Genomic DNA, 22,690 nt, shown 5'->3' with positions numbered 1-22,690 from the left:
ACACCCACACTTTCCATGCGACGTTCTACATGACTGCATAATTTTCGCGCGCTTTTTATGGAGACAAAGGATACAGCACTGTTTATTTGACGTTTTAAATTGTTAATGTCGTGTAAGCATTAAAATTTTGAAGCCTGTTTCGGATTACAAATTGAATGATGCTCATTTGAGAATCGAACGCAACATTTACAGTTGTGCATAATTAATTCAACAAACTGCCATAAAATCACACGCTTATGAAAATTACGTCACTCGTCGTCTGCATGATCTTACTGCAGTTTACGAGTGTTGTCGCTCATTCAAAGCGTGCGCCAACAAACTGCCATAAAATCAGTATATTTAAGCCAATTAACAACCACATTAAACAATGCAGACTTTTCGGTTTGACTGCGAACGTGAGACAATCGATATGATAACAGGACCCCTGTTAATTGATCGATTTTGACATGTAGCGTAGTCACCTATTCGGGTAGGCATTGCCATGGAGACCTTGCGTATTAGTGGGAACACAGTGATTCGAGGTGCAGTTAAGCCTTAGATAAGGTACATGTATATATGGATTTTGTAAAATCCGGGACATTTGACAGATTTTCGGGACTGCAGGACACGTCCTTCATTTCCGGGACAATCCCGGACAATCCGGGACATATGGCATGTATGGGAGATGCCTGCCTGAGCTCAATAGTTTTTTTTCATTGATTGCACCTTAAGCTTGTGTTTCTATGAATGGATTGGTATTGATATTCATGAATGGATTGGTATTGATAGCCATGAATGGTTTGGTATTGATATCCATGAATGGATTGGTATTGATATCCTTGAATGGTTTGGTATTGATAGGCGCCCATTGCAAATAAAATCATCATATATGGATATTTTTGCATACTGGTATTTGTTCACTGTTTGATTAAAAATACTGTTGAGTTTTTGTTGGTTTGAATGAGTTATTTTCAAGAAATTTCTGTATCATGAGTTTGATAAAATAATTGATTATGAGAAAAATACCAGTAATTTTATCAGAATTTTGACAACAACATGAACCCAAATTAAAATGACGGTCTCGATATTACATTTAAGCCTGTTTTAACATAGTTAAGATTAATTCCCTTGATTAATTTATTGAAAGTGTTCCCATATAAAACACCATTTATTTGATATAAAAGTTTTTCTTGCAAGAAGTTTGCCAAGATAATCTATTTAGAAGGAGTGCTCTTAGAAAGACTAATGTAAAGAAGGAGTGCTCTTAGACGCACAAAGCCAGTTTCCCTTCAGGAATTACAAAGTGATTACTAAGGCAATGTCTCCAAAAGTTTATAAAAGCTCATGGGGAGCAGGTGCTGTGACAACTTGACCCCTTTGCATGCTGGGAAATTTGTCGTCTGCAAAAATGTTGTCTGCTGAATTTCTAAAATTAGTATTTTCTTTGATTTCTTTCCAAACTGTTTGCAAAGGCCTTTAAAATTTGGTTCCAGCACTGAAAGGGTTAAAGTTCAATTACCTTTATTTAGACAAAAATGAACAACTGGCAAAATTGTAGAGCCATCCTTAAAATCGGGTACAGTGTGCTTGTTGTACTGAGTTTTTGAAAAGAACTTATCGAACTAGACTTTTATCCTTTGGTAATGAGCTGTCATTTAAGACACATTTGATCGCATTTGTTTAACTGATGTCATTTCATTGACATGCATACCATTGAATTGAATTTCAAATGTAATTATATTGCATGACCTTAGGATCTAGAATCAAAAGAAGTAATTTTAATATTTACTCACCAAAATGTTTGTACGCACCAACAATTGATGTTACGAAAGCTCTTATCCAAACATGCACTGATTCAGGTCACAGACAACCACTGACCACAAAATCCAACCGAAAGTCTATTTTAGACCACTGTAGTAGCCTGGTTGTGTATATAAAGCCACAATTGGCAATGCATGTATTGTCAGACTGGGGGTATTGGGAAATAGTATTGATTTTCTCTCCTCTCTTCTTAGGAAGCAAAATATAGCATTGGTAATGTTTTAATGAGGAATTGTTAATGGCCGAAAGAAAATGTGGGAAACAGTAGATATTTAGCAGACCAACGTCTATACATATAATTTCAAACAAATGTTTCAAAGTGTTCTGTGGAGCCCCTCACTTCTTGTGAGAGTCTAACTAATGTGCTCTTCCCAATCATTCCATAATGCATATCTCGATATGGAAACACTGTGTTTAATTGCATGTGCATAAAGTGTCGTCCCAGATTAGCCTGTACAGTCCAGGCAAAGAAGAGAATTTGTTGAATGCACAGGGTAATTTGGGACGTTACTTAACCCTTTGCATGCTGGGAAATTTGTAGTCTGCTAAAATGTCGTCTGCAGAATTTCTAAAATTAGCATTTTCTTCTATTTTTTTCAAAGAATACTATCAGAATAGCAAACAGTTTGGATCCTGATGAGACGCCACGTTCTGTGGCATCTCATCTGGATCCAAACTGTTTGCAAAGGCCTTTAAAATTCGGTTCCCGCACTGAAAGGGTTAATACAGGGTCATTCATGAATACATACACAGAATAAATTAAAATCAATCGCCTTAGGAAATGACCCATCTTGAGGGACCTCATTTGAACTGTGAAGGATATTTGGTGAAAACGAAAGCTTAAATAAAAGTCTGAATCTCAAGACGTACATTTAGTTACAAAATAATTTCTCTTACTAAACCTTTCCTAAATGATTTATTTCTGTTCTTTCAATATGTGATCAAAGTACCTCTTTATTTGATGTTTTCCCTTTCTTATCTGGATTTTAAATTTCTTATTTTTTATCTTGTGTGATGTATAAATCCCATGTGGGGTTGGCTACAGTTAATGCTGTGAACATTTCTTTGATTTTTCCAATTATACATCTCAGATGCAGATGTTAGATGGTTTTTTTTTCCATTACAGAGATGAAAGATTCACTAAATTGTCTTTTACCAAAATTCAATGCACATAATTATGTTAGCAGACTTGAATTGTTTTATTCCAGGCAATATTACCTATTTGGAATTGAAAATAATATTAATTCATAATTATAGAAAGTACTTTATTAAAATCATAAATTGTTTTCTACTATAGTTAAAACTTTGTTGTTAAAAATGGCATTGTTTTATTAATACTTTATTATACAAATTTATTGAATGACTTCAGAATCATTGATACAATTCCAAACATCCACAGTGACCTCATTTAATTGATTCTAAACTCAATGTAACATGCTAAAAACACTGCAAAATAGGAATTTTAATATATTAACATTTTGTGTAAATATTATGATGAATTATAATTATCGTAACTTACGTTTTTAGCTTGACTATTCACCCAATAATCTGAGATAATACTAAAACTAGAAAGTTGGTACGGCAATTTTCTGGTGAATGAGCAAACTGATTTTTTGCCTTTCTTCAATAAATTGCAGGGCAAGTACATATTTCAGCAGGGCAAGTGAAAATTCTTAGCTACTCGCCCTGCAGGGCAAGTTGCTGAAAAAAAAAAGTCGACCCCTGGTATATGTATACTTACATGTACCCCGGGTAGGGTGAATATACTAAAACGTACAAGGGAATTTTAACACTAAATAGGTCATTGTCGGCTAATTTTTAGCTATGCTGTCTTTGGAGAAAACCCGAGGTATTGTCATAGCCAGCTCGTCGTGTCGTGTTGTGTTGTGTCCGTCGTTGTGCGCGTCGTGCTAAAACCTTAACATTTTGTCAAGGTTTTGAACATTGGCTCTAAAATCAAAGTGCTTCAACCTACAACCCTAAAACTTTGAAACTTAATATGTAGCTACACCTTGTACATGCCACACCCATTTTTGGGTCACTAGGTCAAAGGTCAAGGTCACTGTGACCTCTGAAAAAAAAAATTCTGACAAGCTTTCATTTATTCAAAACTGCACCCGCAGCTGAGCGTGGCACCCGTTATGCGTTGCTCTTGTATTAAATGAATGAAGTTCACATTTTTGTCAAATTTCTGTTAAATGGCCTCTATATTATCGAAACTCGTACTCAAAAAGCATGTTGATGCAGTTTTTGTAATTGAGAAGTTTGTTATATGCACATTTACATTATTTCTGTTTCTAGTACTCCTAGATTAAGATAAACAATACCGTTTTATGGTAATCGGTAGCGCGTTTTACAACATCGGATTTGGGGCAGGAATACAACTTGAGTACAGTCTAATATCGACCGGGTGCGTTACAGTATATTAACTGTACCCGGGGTAAATGTAAGTATACTTAAGAGTACCTGGGGTACATTTAAGTAGTGCCCGAGGCGACAATGACCAATCAAGCAATTATTAAGCTAATACTTATACAAAACAAACGCTAATCCCTTTTTTGCTGATATGGCTGGAAAGTGAGCAGAATTTATAAAAATAATAAAGGGTATAAAGCTGTGAAAAATAACTTTCTCAGCATTGACGTTACCATCTTGACTATCACATGATTTGTAACCCCCTCTGAATCATTCCTGCTAATTGATATTGGAGTCAGTGAAACAGGGGAGCTTACTGTGCAGTTACCATCTCAGAAGGGGTACCGGTCACATGTTTTCAAAGTGCAGTCCATTAATGAATGGGGCTATTGATGCAAACTTAAAAGATTACAACCTAGGTTCCACTTCTAAAGGAGGAAAAGTCAGACTGTGTTTGATGGATGGTTGCCAGCTGACCCCCTGGTCTTCTCATGTATGGGACTGTAATTGTCAGCTGGTAGTAAAGTGGCCTTAATTGTGGGAAGTATGGGACACAAAAGTGTAGCTGCTCACAGGGTCACAGCTCTGATTGTAATGTCATCCACTGGCCATGTTTTGTTCTTCCCTTTTATGAAGTATCTCTGCTTTTTCTGATTTCGTGACTTTCAATAACATATAGCATTTTAGGACTGAAATACATTCGTAATGAAATGTATATGTCCTTATTTAGTGGATGTATTTTCTTGAGAATCACATTTATATTAATATCAATTCTTGATATAAAATTTGTAATGTTCTCCAATAATACATTTAATGACTTTCATCAGGAATGCATGCTTCTTGTTTATGATTATGCGTGATCATGCATCTAAGTTGCATGTTAAAACCATTGCAGTATGTTTCCCATTAGAAATTGATTTAGTTCATTTGCCTTTTGGAGACTGGTTATTGACTTCGATAAAGACAGAGTACCAGTACTCATAATTCATTTCTGAAATGTCGGCATGCAGTCATCTTAAACCCGTTTAAAATAGTCTTTATTTCAGCTAATAACCTTAACTCCCAGCAGTCATGTGAGGCTTATGTTGTTTTTGTCAGCGCGACATGGCATTTTTATAAAATGTAAATGCCCTAGGAAAAATATTAACGCTGTTTGATAATAGTCACCTAGTTCTTTTCAGAAGGCCTGTAATAAATAGCACCACCTATTTAAGCAGGCTATAAGAAGGAAAGAGCCATTTATACTTCTGAGATGGTGCTAATGACATGGATGTTCGCAAAACATTTAATAGTGATGTAATATATTATTTCTTTTTATACGCCTTTTGAAAACAGGATGTATTATAAGATCACCCTTGGCGGGCGGCGGTGGGCGGGCGGCGTCCACAGTAGTGTCCACTCTCCAATTATCCTTCGCCAAAGGCGGAGGGATATTGTTTTGGCGTTGTCCGTCCATCCATCTTTCTGTCCGTCCGTCTTTCCGTCCATCTGTCCGTCCGGCACTTTTGTGTACGGAGCCATATCTTGGAAGTGCTTTGGGGGATTTCCTTGAAACTTGGTATGAGTATATATATGGATAAGAGGATGATGCACGCCAAATGGCAGTGTACACCATTGGATAATAAGGGAGTTATGGCCCTTTGTATCTTGAAAAAATGCTTTTTGTGTGTGTCTGGAGCCATATCTTGGAAGTGCTTTGACAGATTTCATTGAAACTTGGTATGAGTATATATATGAATAAGAGGATGATGCACGTTGGCGTTGTCCATCCATCCAGAAAACTTTTGTGTCCAGAAGTATAATGGCGGGGGATATCAATTATACGAATTTGCTTGATCAAATAGTCTTCATCTGATCTTCACCAAACTTGGTCAAAAGTTGTATCTTGACAATATCTAGGTCAAGTTCGAATATGGGTCATGCCTGGTAAATAAAATAGGTCACGGGATCACTTAGTGCATTTAAGGATTTAGCATGGTGTCCGCTCTCTAATTGAAGTAGTTTTCATCCGATCTTCACCAAATTTGGTCAGAAGTTGTGTCTAAATGATATCTAGGTCAAGTTCAAATAAGGGTCATGCCTGGTCAAAACTAGGTCACGAGGTCGCTTAGTGCATTTTAAGCATTTAGCATGGTGTCTGCTCTCTAATTGAAGTAGTTTTCATCCGATCTTCATTTGGTCAGAAGTTGTGTCTAGATGATATCTAGGTCAAGTTCAAATATGGGTCATGTCAGGTAAAAAAATAGGTCACAGGGTCACTTAGTGCGTTTAAAACAATCACCATTGTGTCTTGTGTTGCTTAATTTTCAAATATATTTCATTTTGCCACTCAAGTTGTCCAAAACCTTCAAACCTGCGTATCTTGTGACAGTTTGGCACTCTTGTTCTTTAATGCATCTCCAGCAAGAGGAAGCACAATTGACTACATACCTTGCACATGTATTACAGTTTCTTTGTAAAAATGTCTGGCCATAAATAAACTTACTGAAATTTGTTCTTGTGGTTTATTGCAGACGCTGGCGGTGCTGAATCCCATGAAGCAGACGGGCCATGACATTATGCAGGACACTGATCTGGCCGGACCCCTAGTCTTCTGTCTGGCATTTGGTGGCAGCCTTATGTTGGTGAGCTCAATACATCATGCCAAGCCAGGATGACTTATTGTGGCTTAGCCAGGATTATCTTCTAATGGCCGAGTCAGGATGGCTTCTTTTGGCTCAGTCAAGATGTCTTGAAGTGACTATGTCAGGATGACTTCTTGTGGCTTAGCCAGGATTATCTTCTAATGACTATGTCAGGATGGCTTCTTGTGGCTTAGTCAGGATGGCTCTAAATGGCATAGTCAAAATGTCTCCTTGTGGCTAAGTCATGATGACTTTAAGTGGAAAAAAGTTAGAATTCGTCTAGTGCCAGGATTAATTTCAGTGGCTAAGCCAGGATACCTTCAAGAAGCTAAACCAGGCTCAAATAGCTAGTCCAACATAGCTTCTTGTGGCTAAGCCAGGATACCTTCAAGAGGCTAAACCAGGCTCAAATAGCTAGTCCAACATAGTTCTTGTGGGTTAGCCGGAATGCCTTCAAGTGGCTAAACTAAGATTAAAGTATCTTCTGTGCCAACATGGCTTCTTTTGCCTTAGCCAGGATTGCTTCTAGGGGCTTAACCCAGCCTAAAGTATCTATGCCAGAATGGCTTCTTGTGGCTCAGCCAGGATTGCTAGCTTAACAAGTTAACCAGGCTCAAATTAGCTTAGCCGACATGGCTTCTTTTGGCGAAGCCATGCTAGCTGTAACTGGCTTAACCTGGTTTAAAGTAGCTTAGCCAACATGGCTTCTTTTTAAGAAGTCATGATGAATAAAAGTTACCGTAATTACTCTAAGTTTTCGGACACTAAGTTTTTGACACCCCCTTTTTTAGCCAAAATAATTATTTTTTGTGATTATATTTTCGAACAAACGTGTTTTCGTCCATAATTATTGACTCCAATTTTTCAGACAGTATATTTTACAGTGCTATTTTACTAGATTTCTGTCCTGTTTTCACTAATATTTGACCCTTCGATCATGGAGTTTTACAACCGGATTAGGGTCATAAAACCTGGCATAGAATGACCTGAGAGCAATGGACCATTACAATTGCTTTATTGGGTAGATTACCTTGTATACCGGTAATAAACAATGGTTTCAACCGATAGAATTTGAAATGACATCAAATTCAGGAAGCAGTATGGTTGTTTTTATAACGTTTTTAAGAAATCGCAAATAAGTGAAGTTGTATTTAATTTAAAGCTGAGAAAGTAGAGTACAACACACTATAATTATTGCAAATTTATTAATTGGTTTTGTTTCAAGATAATAATTGACAAACGAACAAAACATATATGTCTCTAAATTTGCAGACAATCGTACTCTTTGAATATTTTTGGTAACTAAATTTTTGGACACGAAAATTTGTATTATTTTTAAGTGTCCGAAAACTTAAAGTACTCATCCAGGATTTAAGCCGCAAGGCCAACATGGCTTCTTGTGGCTAAGCCAGGATAGTTGTTAATATTATACCTCACTTTTATTCACAATGCTAAACTCCCATAGGCCATCGTGACATAGAAGTACTGTCAGACCCAGCGGGAAAAAATTTACTGTCCAAAAAAATACTGTCGCCTGCTACCTTAGTAATCACGTGCCACCAGCAGGAAAAAATTTACTGTCCAAAAAAAACTGTCCCCGCTACCTTAGCAATCACGTGCGGAATGGTAAAAAATTATACTCCCATATGCGCATGCGCAGTACGCAGTTTTGCATTTCTGTTTTATTTGAATAATTAAAATATCGATTGCAGCTGAAACTGTGCTGTATAATAGATTAATGCCATTATTTAAGCTTTGACAGGAGTCCTAAAAACATTCAATTTAGTATAAACGACACGCTTACCTCAATGGCAACTTTAATCCAATGCTAATAACAATAAAGTTACAACGATATACACTTCCAGTGTCTGTTCTTAAGGTGTTATGCATGACAAACACACAATCCGAAATACGTTTTAGATTTGTTCGATGCTTTACACAAATATTTTACTGTTAAAAAACCACCACGTCCATATTGTTTTCCCAAAATGTTTCGTCACCAAAATGACGTCACTAAGGTACGTCATAAATTGCGTTATCAAGTGATGAAAATAAAATACGGAAAGCTGGTTTGGTAATCTATTTTTAAAGAAATAATTGACGACTAAGAAAATTGATGGAATAAATCGATTACTAGGTCGGTGCAGAATAAAGCGAAGTTCATTTTGCTCGGCCCGAAAATCTAAACCACTCAACATATTAATGGTTGTTCATTGCTGAAATTAAATACAATTATTGAATATTAAAATTGTTCATGATTCATATAAATTGTTCCTGTTTAAATAGTTTGTTCGGTATAATAAAATAAATATTACATGTCTGACAGGGTGACAGTAAATTTGTCAACTTTCGGAAAAATACTGTCAACCTTGGCTTCGCCTCTGTTGACAGTATTTCCTCAAGTTGACAAATTTACTGTCACCCTGTCAGACATGCTTTACCTGGCTTAAAGAAGCTTAGCCAGCATGGCTTCTTTTAGCGTAGCCAGTATGAATACAAGTGACTCAATCAGGCTTTAAGCTGCAAATGCTAAATGGCTTCTTGTGGCTAAGGCAGGATAGCTGTAACTGGCTTTACCAGGATTAAAGTACCTTAGTCAACTTGGCTTTTTTTACAAAACCAGGATGAATGCAAGTGAATCAACCAGGCTTTTAACAGCATAGGCTAAATGGCTTCTTGTGGCTAAGGCAGGATAGCTTAAAGAGGCTAGCTTTGCCCATGGTTATGAATATTCCTAAGATTGATATAAGTGTTATTCTTAAACAATCTGCCCAATAAAAGTGCATTTTCAAATAAAGCTTTTGCTATGGCTGATTGTTCACTACATAATCATTTATTGAAACTTGGGGGCTTTCAGTTATCCTGGATATATTATGCTGCTTTCGTAACTTAAGCTGAATATACATAACCCTGTTTTACCAAGGGAGGTAAATAGAAGTGATATTTACACAAAATGTATGACATTTACTTCCCTTCTTTGAAAGTGTTTCTTAAGTGTGTGAAGTGCATATAATGATACAATACATTGAGAAACAGTAATTCAATCAAAGTCATCAAGATCGGCCAGAAAACCCCAAAATAACAATTGTTTAGAATAATCAATTTGCTGAAATTGCTGTAAATGTTTTCATGTGCTAGAGCCACAAAAAGTATGGTACACTGATAAATTATCAAGTGAAATACATATCTTTGAAATGTATAATGGTAATTATGATTGAATGAAACAAAAAACAATTACAGTGTTGTTGGTAGCTTTGCTCTAATATAGTGATTATAATTTGTAAGCTCATTTACAACAACTGCGCCTACTGGTGAATTACAGCCGCTTTTAACAATCACACCTGGAATTTCAGCAAAGGTATTAACACATAGGCTATAACTAAAAAACGTGTGAATGAATGGATGGGTACCTAATATAAGACTTGAAAAACTAATCATGGGAATTAAACGAAGTGCTAAGAAATGTTGTTTATTGTTGTAAAAAAAAGCAGAACCGTAAAAAACTTTAACATACGTTCAAATGAGTTTTGTTTAATAATTGCTACCATCCCCCCCTACCTCCCCCTGCCTAAACTTGCTGTTGCCAATTTCAGGCTGGCAAGCTGAGTTTCGGCTACATCTACGGTATAGGTGTGGTGGGTTGCCTGGCCATGTACTGCCTGCTGAACCTGATGTCGATGACAGGTGTGTCCAGTGGCTGCATCATCAGTGTGCTCGGCTATTGCCTGCTGCCCATGGTCATCCTGTCCTTCACCTCCATCGTCCTCTCCCTCCAGTGAGTAGACCAGAGGCCAGTGTTTACAAAAAATCTTTACCTTCCACCATATTGAGTGACCCATTTGTAGTCCCTTATAAAATATAATTAAATCTAAGCCCTTTCCTAATTGATTCTAATTATCCCCACGCTTTTTGAAAAAAAGGTGGGGATATTGTGGTTATCTCCGCCGTCCGTCCGTCCGTCCGTCCGTCTGTCTGTCTGTCTGTCTGTCCGTCCGTCCTGGCCACTATCTCCTCCTACACTAAAAGCACTAGAACCTTGAAACTTACACACATGGTAGCTATGAGCATATGTGCGACCCTGCACTATTTGGAATTTTGATCTGACCCCTGGGTCAAAAGTTATAGCGGTTGGGGTGGGGCCGCGTAAGAAATTATCACTCATTTTTTTAGGTTATTTTACATTTACTTCTTTATTTCTACACCGATTCACTTCAAATTGATACTGGACCTCTCTTATGACAATACGGTCAATCTCAACCATGCATGGCCCCATTCCCAACCCTGGGGCGCCCCGCCCACATAGGCCACACCCACCAAAAATTTCCATTTACTATAATTTTTTCATTTCTACACGGATTCACTTCAAATTGATACTGAACTTTTGTTATGACATTAGGGTCAATCTCAACTATGCATGGCCCCAATCCTAACCCTGGGGCGCCCGCCCACATAGGCCACACCCACCAAAAAATTCCATTTACTATAATTTTTTCATTTCTACACGGATTCACTTCAAATTGATACTGAACTTCTCTTATGACATTAGGGTCAATCTCAACTATGCATGGCCCCATAACCAACCCTGGGGCCCCGCCCACATAGACCACACCCACCCAAAATTGCCTTTACTATAATTTCTTCATTTCTACACCGATTCACTTCAAATTGATATTGAACTTCTCTTATGACAATACAGTCAATCTCAACTATGCATGGCCCCATTACCAACCCTGGGGCGCCCCGCCCATATAGACCACACCCACCCAAAATTGCCTTTTACTATAATTTCTTCATTTCTACACCGATTCACTTCAAATTGATACTGAACCTCTCTTATGACAATACGGTCAATCTCAACTATGCATGGCCCCATTACCAACCCTGGGGCCCCGCCCACATAGACCACACCCGCCCAAAATTGCCTTTTACTATAATTTCTTCATTTCTACACCGATTCACTTCAAATTGATACTGAACTTCTCTTATGACAATACGGTCAATCTCAACTATGCATGGCACAATTACCAACCCTGGGGCGCCCTGCCCACATATGTCACACCCACCCAAAATTGCCTTTTACTATAACTTCTTCATTTCTACACCAATTCACTTCTAATTGATGATGAACTTCTCTTATGACAATACGGTCAATCTCAGCTATGCATGGCCCCATTACCAACCCTGGGGCACATCTAGGTCAAACATTCGGCGTGGGGATACGCGTCGGCCTCTGCCGCGCCATTTCTAGTTTTAAAGGCTTTGATACATATGAGCAGCAAACTCTATGATACATATGAGCAGCAAACTCTATGATACATATGAGCAGCAAACTCTATGATACATATGAGCAGCAAACTATGATACATATGAGCAGCAAACTCTATGATACATATGAGCAGCAAACTTATGATACATATGAGCAGCAAACTCTATGATACATATGAGCAGCAAACTCTATGATACATATGAGCAGCAAACAGCATACTTGCAGGCTGTTCTGGTTCTATGCTGGTTGCATAGAGCCATTTTCACTTTGCTTTGGAGCACGAAGGGGTTAAGATATATTTTATCCTATCACTAGGATATTTAGTTGGGACCCAAGAGTCAGGGGCCAGTTTTAAAAAAGGAACTGAATATATATTTTATCAACTCCATACAAAACTTAGAATTTAGTAATCAAATACATTTATATTAAAATTCTACATTTTATATACAGCCAGAATGGTATCTGTTATCACTACATTGGGCAGAATCACTCGGGCTAGTTGAGAATTTACATATGTGGACACAATGCTGATGTTTCCAAATATAATTTGGTCTTCCTTGGTCTTTATCTGCCAAGAGGGATCATTTAAAGGCCACTTAGCTCATTATTATCCTTGTATGACTGATTTCAGGGGAATATTGGGCATCGTCCTAACCTCGGTCACAGTCCTGTGGTGTAGCATATCCGCGTCTAAACTGTTCGTCTCTGCATTGGACATGAATCACCAGCAGCTGCTTGTGGCCTACCCCTGCTGTCTCGTCTACGGAGTGTTTGCACTTCTTACCGTCTTCTAGTCTGAGTTTTGTCTAGTTCAGAAATTACTAACTTTTCTCTACCTTAGTGTTGTTATAAGGGCCTAACTCCTTGATATTTTACTGGGCCTGTTTAATTTTTTTTTTGGAGCACCAGTAGTGGGCAATCTGTTGTGTGGTGGTTGGGCAGCATCTACAGTTTATATCAAATCATAATAATAGAAATATTTATTGACATAATATCTCGGCCATCATGATAACCAGTCAGCTTTCAATAAGCATTCATGCATTATGGCCGCTGAATTAAAAAAAAAAGCCAAATGTACCTTGTCCTCTTATTTACTCTGACAGGTTAGTTTGGATCATCTTGAAACTTGATGGTTATGTTTGTGGGCATGAAATCTCCACCAAGTTTGATAACCAGCCCAATTCCAGGAAGTACTAATAAATAATAGTGGTTTTTCGTTTAACATCTCAAGTAAGTTAACGTCACTTTTGCTACAAATAGATAAAACAGTTTCTGCTCAATTTCGTGAGTTTTGATGGAGGTATTGTGCTGCAATATTGTGTGTAGGTTTCTTTCCTGCAGACCAAACATGCATATTAATGATTTTAATTAAATTTGATTACCATGATAAAGGCTGAGGACCAGGTTTCATTTTATGCCCATGATTCTAATTTTACCCATTATTATCCCCCCATGAGCAATGGTAATGGGGGCTATAAAGGAGTCACTTTGTCGGTCTGTCTGTCGGTCTGTCCCGAAATTTCATCCGATCTTCACCAAACTTGGTCAGAAGTTGTATCTAGTTTTTTGTGCCCTCATTTCGGAAACAAATGAATACATTATTTAGTTTAAATCTATTTATTTTAGCTCCATTGCATGGAAAGCCTAGGGATTATTAAAACGGTCTCAAGTCAAGTCCGTTTCCTGGGCCTAATAACCAGTACCTATTGTCTTTGAGGAAGATAGAAAGAACGCTCCCACAGTGGGGATCGAACCCATGACCTCCTGGTTGCTAGGCGGACAATTCGCAGATCAATGTCATCCAGACCTTTAAACGGGCATATTTTGCGACAAGTTTGCACTCTTTTAAAAGTTTAGACAGGCCCATTTTACATTAAGGGGTGTTTTAATTTGCTTTATTGGTGTGTACTGCATAAAATAGTGAATATTTTAAAGTTGTGTTTTTTTAACCAGGTTTTCCGAAGGAAAAAACTGGTTATTAGATTGGCGAATGCGGGCGGGCTGGCTGGCTGGCTGGCTGGCGGGCGGGCGGAACAAGCTTGTCCGGGCCATAACTATGTCGTTCATTGTCAGATTTTAAAATCATTTGGCACATTTGTTCACCATCATTGGACGGTGTGTCGCGCGAAATAATTACGTCGATATCTCCAAGGTCAAGGTCACACTTTGAGTTCAAAGGTCAAAAATGGCCATAAATAAGCTTGTCCTGGCCATAACTATGTCATTCATTGTGAGATTTTAAAATCATTTGGCACATTTGTTCACCATCATGGGACGGTGTGTCGCACGAAAGAATCACGTCAATATCTCCAATGTCAAGGTCGCCACGACTAATAATAGATTTTTTTAAAAAAACAAACTTACAAAGGGGGTTAATTTTGTTTGTTCATTTCAAAAGTTAAGTTTGAGATTTCTCCCTTTATCAGATTTTTTTTTCACAATGAAAACCTGGTTTTGTGACAATTTTGTCCCTTGTTTAAACATAATACAAGTATTGTCTTAAAAAAATCTTTACACATTGTTTAACATTAGAGTAAAAAAATCAATCACACCCACTTTTGTCACTTTTTAATTGTTAGAATAAACACAAACCTTACCATTTATTGTAAAAATGTCAAATTTGGTATAACTGGAAAATATATCATTTAAGAGAAGAAATCCGACCACTCCCGACACTTCAATTTTCTGTTCATTGTTAAGATGTGTACATATGTACAGAATAATTATATAGGTGCCTGAGTGACTGATCTAACATGTTTATGTACAACCTGTGAAAAAATGTGTATGCATGTTGTGAATGTTGCACCAAATTTTTATCTATATGTCATTGTTAACTTTGTCAGTTTATTATGCTCCCCCAAAATTTTTGGGGGGAGCATATAGTCGCCGCTTCGTCTGTCCGTGTCCGGAATTCAATTAAACTTTATGGGAAGATTCACTACCAAGAGATGTGCATATTATCAGCCGGTTCTGGTCGGATGATTTTTCAGATTTATGGCCCTTTGAAATTTTCTATAAACTGTACAAATAGTGCAATTCTTGTCCCCCCAACTACTAGACATTTCCTTTTAACTGAATATATAGTGCAATATTGTGACAAAAAAAAACTTAAGGGAGCATCACCGGCAGAGCTCCAGATAATTTTTTCAGCCGAGGGGTATTTCACTCATGAATTTTTTAATTGATGAGTGAAAATCATAATCCGATAATTTTAAGGAGTATTTATGTTCAAAGGACCTGAAGTAATAATAAATTGTACTTGTAGTGTTAACTTGCTATTACAAGCAGTTTTGTACACAATAAAGCAATAACTTTTGTTTTATTTAATATACTGTCAATAATAGGGCGTACAATTTTTTCCGGTGTTACTAATGACGATGTCCACTTAATAGAGTTCGACCATTTATAACTGGCTCGTCATTAATTTTTGTTTTATTTACATGACAATAAAACACAAAACATGCAGACGCTGCTGAACATGTCACAAAAAGAAAAGCGCTTTCGGGACATGGACTGCCGGTCAGGGCGGCACAGATCGTGACGGTCATATGAAAAACAAGCAAGCAGCAAGTTTTCGCATTACATAATGATTCTAGTGGATTCATTGATTCATATATGTGTATAACCATTTAAAAAGTGCTTGAAGGAAAAAGGTTTTTCCATAGTGCCACACAAGAGATGAACTGATAGCAAAACTTATATGCTTGAAGTTGGGCGATTTGTTTTTTTTTTTCGAATGTGATGTCAAATGTTTTCACCATTAGCGTATATCGATTTTCAACAATGCAGCGGAGAGTCCGTTGTGTCAACATCAGCCTTTATCGTGGGCCAAAATGAAATGATACCGTTCTGACTGAGGAGTAAATTAGGTTGGGAACCTCATTCTGTACATAGATGGTGATGTCACTACGTTTTTACTGGTGTGGACACAATGACGGGAACCAGTCATGATTACATGAACTTATATTCATGTATAAACGGCTAATACGCATTGAAATTGCACACGATACGTAATCCGAATTTAGCCAGGAGTTTTTTTACTCAACAAAAGTTTAAGCCATGCGTATTTTCTTTTTTTTCATGCGTATTTTACGCAAATACGCATCTTATCTGGACCTCTGATCACCGGTCTCCGACGGTTTCTTGTTGATTGAGTATTGAGGATGGTTTTGTCTGGTTATTTTCACTGTGCCTTTCACTGTAAGAACATCAGTGAAATAGTTTATTTTGTATTTCTGTGTAGTGATAACAGATACCATTCTGGCTGTTTCCAAATAATGATTTCTTACCACTGTGAAATGAAGATCATGCCCTATATTGTCTGTAACAATCTGTATTTATCTTTCTGTGGAGTATTGCATTTGTTATTATATTTATTTTTTGGAAATAAATTTAAAACAATTGAAATAATGTTGACTTTGAAATACCCATCAATCCAAATATTGCTTGATAAAATTGTTATTTTTATATTAGTTTGACTTAAGATCTAAGTGTTCACTTGACCTTGAAGGAAGCAATTACGTTCTTGTGGGTGAGTTAATATTAAGAAGTTTATAAGGCATTTGTTTCCAAGGCTGCATGATGTGTGGACTTGGGAGTGTGTCCAAGCATTTCTGCCCAATAAACTCACTAGATTATTGAGAGTTGAGATATATTTTGTAAATTACAGCTAGTTGGTTTTTACTTTAAACAAGATGTGTTTGTCAGAAACACAATGCCCCCTTATGCGCCGTTTTGATTTTTTTTTACCTTTGACCTTGAAGGATGACTTTGACCTTTCACCACTCAAAATGTGCAGCTCCATGAGATACACATGCATACCAAATATCAAGTTGCTATCATAAATATTGCAAAAGTTATGAGCAAGGTTAAAGTTTTGGGACACACACAATGAATGACTGACTGACTGACACAGTGACAGGCAGACAGGCCAAAAACAATATACCCCCGATCTTTCGATCCAGGGGCATAAAAGTCAATTTCAGTGCGGTTTTGTGATGTTAGAGGGGCGGGCGCAGGAAGGAAACCCCGCCTGTACGGTATGGTTACCATCAACATGGCTCACATGCGCCTGGAGCAGATGTTAAACCTGGGTCATTTAGATGAACAAGTTATCTTTGTGTTAATGCCACTTAGTTGGCTTTGATCCTGCATGGGATGCTGCAAACTGCTGACGATATGTCTTATCCAATTTGTTTCTTTTTTAGCTCACCTGAGCACAACGTGCTCATGGTGAGCTTTTGTGATCGCCTTTTGTCCGTCGTCAACATTTGCCTTGTGAACACTCTAGAGGCCACATTTATTGTCCAATCTTCATGAAATTTGGTCAGAAGATTGGTCTCAATGATATCTTGGAGGAGTTTGAAAATGGTTACGTTTGCTTGAAAAACATGGCTGCCAAGGGGCGGGGCATTTTTCCTTATTTAGCTTTAGTAAAACCTTGTTAACACTCTAGAGGCCACATTTATTTTCCGATCTTCATGAAACTTGCTCAGAAAATTTGTCCCAATTATATCTTGGATGAGTTAAAAAATGGTAACCTTAGTTTGCTGAAAAAACATGGCTGCCAAGGGGCGGGGCATTTTTCCTTATATGGCTATAGTAAAATCTTGTAGACACTCTAGAGGCCACATTTATTGTCCAATCTTCATGAAACTTGGTCAAAAGATTCATCCCAATAATATCTTGGAGGAGTTCGAAAATGATGCCGGTTGGTTGAAAAACATGGCCGCCAGGGGGCGGGGCATTTTTTGATTGTAAGATGATTTGTCCTAATGATATCTTGGATGAGTTCGAAAATTGTTTTGGTTTCTTAAAAACATGGCCCCCAGGGGGCGGGGCATTTTTCCTTATAAGGCTATATATGGCTTTTGTAAAACCTTGTTAACACTCTAGAGGCCACATTTATTGTCCAATCTTCATGAAATATGGTCAGAAGATTTGTCTTATTGATATCTTGGATGAGTTCGAAAATGATTACGTTTGCTTGAAAAATATGGCTGCCAAAGGGCGGGCATTTTTCCTTATATGGCTATTGTAAAATCTTGTTAACACTCTAGAGGCCACATTTATAGTCCGATCTTCATGAAACTCGGTCAGAAGATTCATCCCAATAATATCTTGGACTAGTTCAAAAGTGATGCCTGTTGGTTGAAAAACATGGCCATTACGAGGGCGGGGCATTGTTCCTTATATGGCTATAGTAAAACCATGTTAACACTCTAGAGGTCACATTTATTTTCCAATCATCATGAAACTTGGTCAGAAGATTTGTCCCAATGATATTTTGAATGAGTTTGAAAATGGTATTGGTTGCTTTAAAAACATGGCCACCAGGGGTGGGGCATTTTTCCTTATATGGCTATAGTAACACCTTGTTAACACTCTAGAGGCCACATTCATTGTCCAATCTTCATGAAATATGGTCAGAAGATTGGTCTTGATGATATCTTGGATGAGTTCGAAAATATTTATGTTTGCTTGAAAAACATTGCTTCCAAGGGGCGGGGCATTTTTCCTTATATGGCTATAGTAAAATCTTGTTAACACTCTAGAGGCCACATTTACTGTCCGATCTTTATGAAACTTGGTCAGAAGATTCATCACGATAATATCTTGGACGAGTTTAAAATTGATGCCGGTTGGTTGAAAAACATGGCTGCCAGGGGGCGGGGCATTTTTTCCTTATATAGCTATAGTAAAACCTTGTTAACACTCTAGAGGCCACATTTATTTTTGCGATCTTCATGAAACTTGGTCAGAAGATTTGTCCCAAAAATATCTTGTTATCTCAGGTGAGCGACTTTGGGCCTTTCAGACCCTCTTGTTTATTAATGACTGCATTGTTCATTGATTTTTATAGTTGATATATATTATATATCCATGGCAGTCCATACAAACATCGAAAATTACTGGTTTTAAGTACACTTAATTAATATAGCATGAATTATCACATGGTTTGTTAAAATCCCTACTTTTAAAAGGATCCAGAAGAAAAACTTAGAAAAGGGATTATGGTACGCAGTGTACGTTTGCATAAATCATACAGAAACTACATCAATACTTCCATTTCGTACACAGTTCCAATTTTGTGCACTGTCCTGCAGTTGAATGCAATTTACGCTGATGATGTTCAGCTGGTGTTCCTCTTCTTGACAGTTGCTCCATGAAAGTCAGTTGTGACGATGTGATTTTTGAGACTGTTCACCAGCAGGATGCTCTGATAGTAAATGGGTGGTAGAATGCCCAGGGACGTAAACTAGGCCCCAACTATCCTGTATACCATTACTGGCTGGGATTGTATGTGTGTGGTGCTTTTTAAGCCCAGGGACGTAAACTAGGCCCCAACTATCCTGTATACCATTACTGGCTGGGATTGTATGTGTGCTGTGCTTTGTAAGCCCAGGGACGTAAACTAGTCCCCCAACTATCCTGTATACCATTGCTGGCTGGGATTGTATGTGTGCGGTCCTTTTTAAGGCCAGGGACATAAACTAGTCCCCAACTATCCTGTATACCATTTCTGGCTGGGATTGTATGTATGTGGTGCTTTCTAAGGCCAGGGATGTAAACTAGGCCCCAACTATCCTGTATACCATTGCTGGCTGGGATTGAATGTGTGCGGTGCTTTCTAAGGCCAGGGACATAAACTAGGCCCCAACTATCCTGTATACCATTAATGGCTGGGTATGTATGTGTGTGGTGCTTTTTAAGGCCAGGGACATAAAGTAGGCCCCAACTATCCTGTATACCATTGCTGGCTGGGTTTGTATGTGTGCGGTGCTTTCTAAGGCCAGGGACATAAACTAGGCCCCAACTATCCTGTATACCGTTACTGGCTGGGAATGTATGTGTGTGGTGCTTTCTAAGGCCAGGGATGTAAACTAGGCTTAAACATTCTGTATATCATCACTGTCTAAAGGATGCAAAATAAATGTTACATACCAAATAGTTTACCTATGGTTTCATATAAAGATTTTAAAAGCTATTTTCTGATATATTTATTTGAACCCCTTTGTGTGGCCAGGTTTGACCAAAGAGTCATGATGTAATGAAACGTATTAGAGAGCCCTTTTATTGTGTTACAAATTATGATTCATATATAGCATTTACAGGTCTATTGGTTTCAGAGATGTAATTTCTTGTGAATACTTATCGTCGATATTAAAAAACAATTGTCATACAAGTTCAACAAAGGATGATAAACATCACAAATCCAAATCTTCATATCATATGGTAGATAAAAGCAAGTTTGAACGATGTATGTTGAAAGATGTTGGAGAGCTGCTCTAAACAAAATGTGTGTCTAGTTCTATGATGACAGTAGAACATTTGTAATGTTTATAGGTACACAGTATACCAATAGTAAAGGATTTCACCTTTTGACCGACTTTAAAATCACACTTTACAGATATTTAAACAGGATGCAGGATCATGTGACTTTGTGAGGTTCCCAGTTAAACATTAATTGATGTAAACAAACCAGTAAATATTTTTTTTAAAGCAATATTTCTTAAGAATTTCAACTAGTGCATATAAGACAGATTTGTATGCTGCATATGCTAATATGAAATACATCATAATTACTTTATTTAATAAGCATGTGTTCTTGTTAAAAAATTATATATGTACTGCATTCATTTATACAGTTATGCTTCACGCAATGTGTAATTTTAGCACCGATTTCAGACCTATTCAAGGATTTAATATTATACCTTAAGATATTGGCACAAACTCCAAGAAACCTGCAAGAAAATCTGTATTTTATGCACTAAAGAATTTTTCAAATGAATTTTAATAACTTGAGATATTTGCAAAAATAAAGTTCTTAACGGTGTGTTTACATTCTGTCCAGCCCATGTTTAGACCCAAGAAAAACCCAGTTTATTCTGCACCCTGTAAAGATTGCCTTGATATTAAAAAAATAGATATTGTAAGCATGTTTTATCAAAATTGCCTTAACCCTTTCAGTGCTGGAACCGAATTTTGAAGGCCTTTGCAAACAGTTTGGATCCAGATGAGACGCCACAGAACGTGGCGTCTCATCAGGATCCAAACTGTTTGCTATTCTGATAGTATGTTCAAAACCTTGACAAAATGTTAAGGTTTTAGCACGACGCGCACGACGACGGACACAACACAACACGACACGACGAGCTGGCTATGACAATACCTCGGGTTTTCTCCAAAGACAGCATAGCTAAAAATTAGCCGACAATGACCTATTTAGTGTTAAAATTCCCTTGTACGTTTTAGTATATTCACCCTACCCGGGGTACATGTAAGTATACATAAGAGTACCAGGGGTCGACTTTTTTTTTTCAGCAACTTGCCCTGCAGGGCGAGTAGCTAAGAATTTTCACTTGCCCTGCTGAAATATGTACTTGCCCTGCAATTTATTGAAGAAAGGCAAAAAATCAGTTTGCTCATTCACCAGAAAATTGCCGTACCAACTTTCTAGTTTTAGTATTATCTCAGATTATTGGGTGAATAGTCAAGCTAAAAACGTAAGTTACGATAATTATAATTCATCATAATATTTACACAAAATGTTAATATATTAAAATTCCTATTTTGCAGTGTTTTTAGCATGTTACATTGAGTTTAGAATCAATTAAAATGAGGTCACTGTGGATGTTTGGAATTGTATCAATGATTCTGAAGTCATTCAATAAATTTGTATAATAAAGTATTAATAAAACAATGCCATTTTTCACAACAAAGTTTTAACTATAGTAGAAAACAATTTATGATTTTAATAAAGTACTTTCTATAATTATGAATCAATATTATTTTCAATTCCAAATAGGTAATATTGCCTGGAATAAAACAATTCAAGTCTGCTAACATAATTATGTGCATTGAATTTTGGTAAAAGACAATTTAGTGAATCTTTCATCTCTGTAATGGAAAAAAACCCATCTAACATCTGCATCTGAGATGTATAATTGGAAAAATCAAAGAAATGTTCACAGCATTAACTGTAGCCAACCCCACATGGGATTTATACATCACACAAGATAAAAAATAAGAAATTTAAAATCCAGATAAGAAAGGGAAAACATCAAATAAAGAGGTACTTTGATCACATATTGAAAGAACAGAAATAAATCATTTAGGAAAGGTTTAGTAAGAGAAATTATTTTGTAACTAAATGTACGTCTTGAGATTCAGACTTTTATTTAAGCTTTCGTTTTCACCAAATATCCTTCACAGTTCAAATGAGGTCCCTCAAGATGGGTCATTTCCTAAGGCGATTGATTTTAATTTATTCTGTGTATGTATTCACGAATGACCCTGTATTAACCCTTTCAGTGCGGGAACCGAATTTTAAAGGCCTTTGCAAACAGTTTGGATCCAGATGAGATGCCACAGAACGTGGCGTCTCATCAGGATCCAAACTGTTTGCTATTCTGATAGTATTCTTTGAAAAAAATCGAAGAAAATGCTAATTTTAGAAATTCAGCAGAAAACATTTTAGCAGACGACAAATTTCCCAGCATGCAAAGGGTTAAAATTATGGTCTCTATAGTGGAAACAAGGTTTTTCTACAGTGTGAACTGGTGACCTAGTTTTTGGATGCACA

At 37.2% G+C, this 22,690-nt stretch overlaps 3 protein-coding genes across 5 annotated transcripts in view; 1 reads left to right on the top strand and 2 right to left on the bottom strand.

The window, feature by feature from the left end:
• LOC127880220 (leucine-rich repeat-containing protein 24-like) overlaps positions 1–1,882 on the bottom strand; it is a 37,490-nt gene extending 35,608 nt beyond the window's left edge. The window contains exon 1 of the mRNA XM_052427505.1: positions 1,773–1,882. The gene's annotated coding sequence lies outside the window, so the exon portion shown is untranslated. The remainder of the gene's footprint in view (positions 1–1,772) is intronic.
• LOC127880233 (protein YIPF5-like) overlaps positions 1–16,506 on the top strand; it is a 73,957-nt gene extending 57,451 nt beyond the window's left edge. For all 3 annotated transcript variants that reach the window (XM_052427539.1, XM_052427540.1, XM_052427538.1), the window contains exons 5-7: positions 6,729–6,839; positions 10,433–10,614; positions 12,737–16,506. In XM_052427539.1, coding sequence (XP_052283499.1) covers positions 6,729–6,839; positions 10,433–10,614; positions 12,737–12,899 — 456 coding nt within the window. In that variant the 3' untranslated portion in view covers positions 12,900–16,506. The remainder of the gene's footprint in view (positions 1–6,728; positions 6,840–10,432; positions 10,615–12,736) is intronic.
• LOC127880237 (60S ribosomal protein L9-like) overlaps positions 1–19,648 on the bottom strand; it is an 87,733-nt gene extending 68,085 nt beyond the window's left edge. The window contains exon 1 of the mRNA XM_052427549.1: positions 19,637–19,648. The gene's annotated coding sequence lies outside the window, so the exon portion shown is untranslated. The remainder of the gene's footprint in view (positions 1–19,636) is intronic.
• Between the last annotated feature and the right edge of the window lie 3,042 nt (positions 19,649–22,690).

This window comes from Dreissena polymorpha, chromosome 4 (genome assembly GCF_020536995.1).
Source record: "Dreissena polymorpha isolate Duluth1 chromosome 4, UMN_Dpol_1.0, whole genome shotgun sequence".
NCBI classification, from domain to species: Eukaryota; Metazoa; Mollusca; class Bivalvia; order Myida; family Dreissenidae; genus Dreissena; species Dreissena polymorpha.
The sequence above is the reverse complement of the archived record's forward strand: the minus strand, read 5'-3'. Positions and strand labels throughout refer to the sequence as shown.